The following is an 8,192-nucleotide window of genomic DNA, read 5'->3' as shown; positions in this document are numbered from 1 at the left end:
CGGCCCTCTGTCTCAAGAGCTTTCTGAACTGATGCAATCCCTTCCTCTCTTGACCCCATTTTCTTCATCTGTAAGATCCATGGTTCACCTTCAAAGAGCCCAAGTCGCTTCCTGCTCTGATAGTCTGATTTTCTGATTTTCCATCTGCCCATAACCTACTGATAAACTTGCCGAGCCATTCAGAGTCACTTCACAGACATCAGTTCTACCAGGGGAGACACAAAGCATGCCTCTTAATCCTCCCAAAGATACTGATTAAGAATTTAGGATAAATATGCATCAGATAAAAACCCAAACCCTCCCCTTCACCAATTGAGCATTTTTGCTTCTGCTTGTACTATTTCTTCAAATCCCTCCTCTTCCAGGGAGTCGCCTCTGATTGCTGCAGTGTGTTCTGACCCTTCCTTTCTCTCTGAAACCACGGAACACACCCCATTACTACTATATTGGATGGTTCTCTAATCACTTTCCGAGGCTTCTCTCGCTGGCTATGTTCTAAACATATTTAAGACAATAAGTCCAACGGAAATATTCCATATTCTACTCCAGTGCCTAGACAAGATTTGAGCTTCACTGTTGATAGGTCAATACCGTGTTCTACATCACAGGCTCAAGGCTCTAAGCACCCTACACAATGTCCTTCCAAAGAGCCATGACTTTACCGCCCTCCGCGATGAACCACTTGACGCAGCCACATATCCTAGTCGTAACCTCCCCTCCGCCCTGCCCCCAACCACCACCCACTTTATTCCACGCCCACTGCCCCACCCTCACTAGCCTGGAGACTGTACTTTATGGAAAGTAACTCAAGGTCAGCGACACTGATGCCGCAGTGTCCTGAAGGATGTGGTCCTAACAAAGATCTCCATGGCATTGGGGTTGAACCTAATTTTCCATGTTCAGCGGTCAGAGCAGGGATGTAAGGCAATGGGTTTCCTTTAGAAAACCAACTCCAGAAGCCAACAAAGTTTTGGTAGAGAAGAGTTCTGGGAGGGGACACTTCACAGGGAAGGGTGGCTGTGGAAGCAACCTTTAAGTGTCCCCCAAGTTTTATCTCCCCTGGGTTCCCTTATTTTGATGGTTCCTACCCCAGCTACACCCAACCGCTGGGGCTGCAGGACCTCATCAGCATGGGGCAACCAGCTTTGCTCAGATTGCCTGAAGCAGCTGGTATTGAAACAAAAAAAAATTACTAAATTCTAACCAAACACAAATGGGAAAATGTAGAAAAAATGCAAACATACCTTAAAATAATGATTTTCCCCAAATAGGGAGTTTTGCTCCTCAGATAGATACTGTAGTCCCAAGGGGATTCTGAACTCCAATGGTCTCCCTTGAAGCCTGGTTCCTTCTGCCCCATACTGTCCTGGCCTCTCCCCTGCCCCCCGCCCCCATCTCTCTCTCTTTCACACACCACACACGCGCGTGCGCGCGCGCGCACACACACACACACACACACAACTTCCCAATGTCACACCTCAGATTTTCCTCTACGTAGCAGTCTGAAACTCCCCCGAGAAGCAGAGGAGAGCTTAGACACAGAGAAGACAAAAGTGCAGAATTTAATTCTAGATCAGCAAAAATAATCAATGTGTTGCACATGCACCTGTGCACGTGTGTGTGCGTATGATCTACGAAGTTGCTGGCAGCTATGTTATTGCACAACATTCATCAAACAAACTGACTTTTTCCTGTGAGTACCAGGAAGGAGAGACCACGAAATTCAAATGCAGATCAACTGTGTTTCACCCAGGTCCGCCATCGCCTCGGGACTGCACGGGTACAATGGGACGCTGGTGGGACTACTGATGACCGTGTTCTCCAACAAGTCAGACTACTACTGGTGGCTTCTGTTGCCTGTGACCTTCACAGCCATGGCCTGGTAAGGCGCCTCATTCTTTCTGCTCACAGACCCACAAGGCCCCGAGACAATCGTGTCTTACACCAGTGGGGACATGCACAGTTACGGGGCCCAATGTCTTCACAGTCAGACTGGTTTGTCTTGAAAGACACTGTGAAAGTCCATGAGTTCACTTGCAACCCAAAAGGATCATTTTTTAATTTGGAATGACAGGGACCCTGTAAAGCAGCAAAGCAGCACATGTGGTTTTTATTCTTTCTTGAACGATAGATTTCATAATAAAGGCTAACATTTATTGAGTATTTCCTATATGCACAGTGCTAAGCAAGGTAGGGCTATTATTGTCCCCAGTTTTCAGAAGGGAAGACCAAGGCTTGCAGAGGTTAGTAACTTGTCCCCAGGTCATACTCTGTAAAAGCTATTGATGCCCTCATTGTGAACCCAGAGCCTGCACTATTAAGCTCCAGGCTATATGAGAATCGTCTCTCCTGTGGCCCAACCAAGACCAAAAGCTGAAAACTCGCTGCAATAGAGGCAGAGAACTTTGTTTGAACAGAACATCTATATCTAAAGCATGAGAAGAGAAGCATCAGTTGAGATCTTGTGTAATGACCTCATTTTGCCGAAGGAATAAAAAAGCAAGACAGAAGGATATTAACAAACATTAACTTAGCACGGGGTGTCCTTGGCCCTTCACTCATGGGAGCCTTAGTTCACCTGAACGTGCAGCGGGTCTGTAGCTCCTGGGGGTGTCTGTCACATGCCTGCTGTCACACAGTCTGAGGTGAACCCCTGTCCCCCAACCCCTGTACTCACCTCTTCTCAGACATGCTGACTGATTTTTAACATCTCTAAGAAGTAAATGTCTTTCTTTGGTTTCAAAGTCTGGCATTACCAAAAGCAGTTCGTTTAATTTAGTTTAAGTACTGTTCCATTACTTTTTAGTAGTGCTTGCAAATAAATTACGACATTAAGCATTCTGGGCAATTTATGTTTCTTCTTAGGGTCTCTTTCTTTCTTAATTTATCAGGACAAACAGTTAAAGCAGTCATTCCGTGGGGATTTCCTTAATGTCCCCCACAGGCCCCGTGTAAGGAGTAGGAGAACTTGCCTTCATTTGCATACATTTGGTTTATAACCACACAGATTAAGCCCCTGGCACAGCTCCTCAGCCACATTCTGCACTGGGTAGCAGTTTGTCTCCAGTGCCCCACTCCTACCCCCACTGCCCAATTTTAAAGACTGATCACCACTGATGGACTCTGGACTGGGCTCTGTGCTACTACTTCAGTTGTTCACTGATCTCACGTTGTCCTTGAAATCCAATCCACGTAGTAGGTGTTAGTAGTGTCATTTTCCAGGTTTATCCAACAAACGAATGTTTGCCAAGTGCCTGCTAGGTGCAGGGAGCATTCTAGATGCTAGGGAGCACTGTGAACAAGAGAGATCTCTGTCTTCTTAGAGCTGACATTCTTCTTGGCAAAGGTAGAAATAAACTCATGAATTAGTTAATTAAAAAGATCATGTTGAGATGCGGTAAGTACTTTGAGGGAAGCAAAATGGGGCAAATGGGATGGAGAGTGATTCTGGAAGTGGGTGGTCAGAAAGGCCATATTGCAGAAGGGACGTTTGACCTAAATGATAAGAAGGCACCTGCCATCTGAAGATCTAGGTGAAGGATGCTGCAGGCAGAAGCAATGGCACATGCTAAGACCTCCACCTGGAGAAGTATAATGTGTTCAAGAAACAAGACCAGTGGGGTTGAAACCCTGAAGGAGGAGAGGTGGCAGCAGGTGAAGGCAGAAGTAGATGAGGGTCAGGCCCCATACTCCTTGTAGATCCAGTAAGCCTTTCAATTTTTATTATAATTTTCATGGGAAGCCATTAACGGGTTTTAAGCAGAAGAGTAACAGGATATGGTTTAAATTTAAAGAAAGCACTCTGCTTGCCTTGGGGACAATATTGGAGGCACGGTTAGGAGACTGCTCAGTAACCCACAAGGGATGAGCGTGGTTTGGACAGGGTGACATCCACGAAGGTGGTACAAAGTGCTTGGGCTTGGGTATATCTTAAGGAAGGTAGAGGCGACAGGACTTCCTGAGAAGCTGTGAAGTATGGGGAGGGAGAAGGAAAAAAGACTCAGATACTCCAATGATTTGCCTGAGCACCTGAGTCGATGGGTAAGATTAGGAAAAACAGATTAGTGGCAGGAGACAGGATGCAGATTGAGGGTTCTATTTGGACATGTCAAACTTTAGACTTCCAAGTAGAGCGGTTGAGTAGGTAAGTGGATATGCAAATCCGGAACTTAATTTTATAGTCAAAATTCGATGGCAGAAGCATATAGAAGATATTTTTGTCCGTGGGACTAAAGATATCACCCAGAAAGAAAAGATTTTTTAAAAGAGAGAGAGAAAACCCAAGACAGAGCTATAGGATCTTCTGATATTTAGATGTCCGGCAGAAGAGAGAAGAACCACTGAAGGAAGGTTGAGAGGGAGCAGCTGGACGAGCAGAAAGAAAACTAAGAATGTGCAGAGTCACAGCAGCCCAGACAGGAAGCATTTCAACCCAGCCGGAGGATCCATCAGTCAAATGCAGGGGGCAGGGACTGACCATGGATTTGGCAAGATAGAGGTCATTGGTGAACTGGACAAGACCCATCTCCAAGGCCTGGGGAGAACACAAGCCCGAGTAACGTGGGTTTAGGAAAGAATGTCAGTAGAAAGCTTGCGGATAGCAAAGACAGACAATGCTTTCGAGGAGTATGGCTGTGAAGGGAAGCTGAGAAATGGAGCGATAGCTGGAGCAGACACTGGATTAAATGGGGAGGATTTTTACAGGTGGAAGGTATTAGAGTATGTTTGTATATCTTTGAGAGTGATCCAGAGAAAAAGGAGAGATTGAAGCCATAGGAGAGAGAGGAGAGAATTGCAGGAGTGAAGTCTTTGAAGCGGGTTGATTCCCAACGTACAGGGAGAATAACTGGCCTGATAAAGGAGCAAGGACAATTCCACTATGTGAAAAAGGCAGAGGGGCAGAGGATGTGGGAACAAGGCAGTCAGAATGTAGCTCTTACGGGTGGGAAAATGAAGCATTTCTATTTTCTTAATGAAGTAAAGCAAAGTGGCTGGCTGAAACTAAAGGGAAGCAGATGTGAAGATTTAGGCGAAAGGAGAAAATGTGAAATAGTTGTCTCAGCAAGTTGGAGGGTTAATTTGCTAGGGATACATGGTAGGCTTTTTAGGCCATCTTAAATGCCCAGTTGATACTCGCGGTCATTAATAAAAAATAGACCAATCTACTATATCATATGATTTCACGTTTGGTCCTGCAACTGTAGAGTGTTAGGTGTCTAGGGTGTCTGGTCTCTTCAGAGGTAACTCAAGCTGAGGAATATGAATTACCTAATGTTGCTCACTCAACCTGTAAGTATAGGTGAGGGTTTGCACCCAGCTCCATCGGGCTCCAGAATTTATCTTCTTCCCAAGGAAGAGGCCAAGAAGAGAGAGAACACAAACAACTCAAGGTCCCATTTTCACATGGTGGTTTCCAGAGTAGCTCCAAGTACTTCAGCTGAATCCAAGCCTGCATGTTACCTGTGTCCCACAGCAGCCTCCTCCTAAGACGTCAGACATCCAAAGTGTAGTCATAGCCCAGGATAGTAGCCATTGCACACCTTGGTGTTCCAAAGGCAATATATGATATTTTGTAAGAATTACATTTTGTCTCATTTTCTAAGTTTAAGAAACAAGAAAATATTTAAATGATTTTATAAAGTTTCTATTCAAAACAAGTTATAACAATTAAAATTTTTTTTCTCAAAGTGCAACCTTAAACACCTTATTCCCAACCCCAGATCAATGGACCACTAGGGTTCAACAGAGCCAGGAACGACTGCGCCAAAGAGAGGGGACAGTAGATGGTACTGTGGCCAGAGCTTTTAAGATGGTGGAGACCTGAGAATGATCACGGTAATTAACCCTTTGTCTCTTCCATCTTCAGCCCAGTTCTTTCTAGTGCCTTGAATTCCATCCTCAGCAAGTGGGACCTCCCGGTCTTCACGCTGCCCTTCAACATTGCGGTGACCCTGTACCTGGCAGCCACAGGCCACTACAACCTCTTCCTCCCCACGACACTGGTGCAGCCTGTGTCTTCAGTGCCCAATATCACCTGGACGGAGATTGAAGTGCCCTTGGTAAGTTACCCAATGGCAGACGAGTTGGAACCCCCTGATTCCACTGCAGACCTTCTCTCTAAATAGTTTGTGCATTACCCAGTCTCTCAGCTTCTCTGGGTGCATCGCCATAAGATGATGGGTCTTAAGGGAGAAGAGGACAGGAAAGGGTCACTGCCACCTCCATATGTTCTATCGACAAAACTTTACTGAAGACCTATTTTGTGCCGGCACTTTGTCAGACACTGAGAATACATGGGGACAACAACACCCCTACCTTCGTGAAGCCTACACTCTACACAGAAAAAATAGATAATAAACAAGAGTACAGATAAGCGTTATGTTGATAGCATAGAATGATGGGATTGAGGAAGAAATATTACGTAAGATGGATAGTAAGGTGAAGGGTCAAGAAGCTAAAATGAAAGTTTAAAATTAGAATTTTAAAGATGTTATCAATAGAAGATAAGAGTGAATTTTTATGTGCTTTCCGTATCAATGGTTTTCAAACAAGGATGATTTTACTCTCCTGGGGACAGTAGACAGCATCTGCAGACATTTTTTAATTGTCAGGACTGGGGTATATGGGTGTTACTGAGGTGTAGATGCCAGGGATGCTGCTAAACATCCTACAATGCACAGGGCACCCTCTCCCCATGACAAAGAATTATCCAGTCCAAAATGTCAATAATGCCAAAGTTGAGAAACGCTGCTTTATATCCTACTATCGCAGATGTACGTATTCATTTATTTTACTGATCTCTCGACATCAGAGATAAAAGGATATAATAGAAATCTAACATAAGATTAAATATATAGAACTGTAAGATTTGGACCTTGTTAATGAACCTTAGATGGCTAACATCTAACACTAAAGTAAGTTTATTAGGTATCAGATGCTGTTCCAAGCCTTTATTAACTCATTTAACCCTCGTAATTACTGCATATTGTAAGTACTATCATTATCTCCATTTTACAGATGAGAAATGTAAGGCAGAGAGAAGGTTACTTGCCCCATGTCAAACTGCAGCTAATGCCTGAGCTTAAAACCCAGGTGGCCTGACACAGAGCCTACGCTTTGACCCACCACCCCCGTAGTCCATGAGGACCTGTACCCTCAGCTGGACAGACCACAGTGAGGCAAACCCCACAGCTTCTCAGTGCAGTCCACCCCGTTATTAGGTGCCTTTACGTGTTGGAGTATTCTCTACATTCCTCAGAATTCTCCCATTATCTTTCACCCATTGGTTCTAGCTCTCCTTTTTAGAGTGATTCAGAATATGATTTCCATGATCACCTTTTGAATATTTGAAAACATAACCTACATCCCTCAAATATCGTTCATGCGATCTGATTTCCGATCCCTCTCTCCCCAGCCATGCCCGTGGTCTAGATGTGCTTACAGCTTGGTACGGCCCCGCTGCTGGGTGTTCAGCTCCGCCACTCTGGGGCAGAGTGGACAGCTCAGGTCCTCCAGGGACAGGCACACAGTCAACCTAACCCTATCAGAAAAAGAAAGGCTCCCTGCCCCAACTGCAAACACTGCTGCCAACAGTGCAAACTTTTTTTAAAGTTTTTGTCTTTTTAAAGTTTTGTCTAGGGCTGGGGCTGCAGTGGGATCAGAGGTAGAGTTAGTGTCAAAATCCAAGAAAACAGAAAAGACAGAACCCTGTGTTTAAGGGAAAGCCCACCCTCTCAAATGGAAAAGGGCTGGGTTAGGAGCAGGGAGAAAACTAACGTTGACAGAATCTGCAATGATCAGCCATCTGGCAAATAAGCACACTGCCTTTGGGGCACAGACCCACAGTCCCTGAGCCCTACCCAAGAGGCATGGTCCGAGTGGCAGCCGCGGTGACATGCAGCATTGCCAGAGAGAACGGACCCCACCCAGCCTGCACTGTGAGGCTGTCCAGTCCAGGGCTGAGGGGAATAGAGCGGAGAGAGCCACAGAGAAGAGGTGCCTCTGGCTCGTCTGCAAAATCAACAGTCAGTAAGTGGCAGGACCCCAATCTGCATCCCTGGAGGCCCAGGCTCACCCTCTGAACTTCCCCGACATCACCACTCTGACAAACATCCAGATCTGAGTTCTGAAGAATCAGTGCCGTTTCTCTCTTTCTCTGTAAAACAATGAGGGGAGCAGCTTCCTTTTTGCTG

At 45.4% G+C, this 8,192-nt stretch overlaps 1 protein-coding gene across 1 annotated transcript in view; it reads left to right on the top strand.

The window, feature by feature from the left end:
- The window catches only part of SLC14A2 (solute carrier family 14 member 2), a 50,143-nt gene that overhangs the window by 5,546 nt on the left and 36,405 nt on the right, over positions 1-8,192 (top strand). Inside the window, exons 4-5 of the mRNA XM_006919941.2 lie at positions 1,754-1,882; positions 5,867-6,059. Of these exons, the coding sequence (XP_006920003.2) occupies positions 1,754-1,882; positions 5,867-6,059 (322 nt within the window). The remainder of the gene's footprint in view (positions 1-1,753; positions 1,883-5,866; positions 6,060-8,192) is intronic.

The sequence above is a fragment of the Pteropus alecto genome, unplaced genomic scaffold, assembly GCF_000325575.1.
Source record: "Pteropus alecto unplaced genomic scaffold, ASM32557v1 scaffold146, whole genome shotgun sequence".
Classification (NCBI taxonomy): domain Eukaryota; kingdom Metazoa; phylum Chordata; class Mammalia; order Chiroptera; family Pteropodidae; genus Pteropus; species Pteropus alecto.
This window is presented reverse-complemented; position numbering and strand designations above follow the sequence as displayed.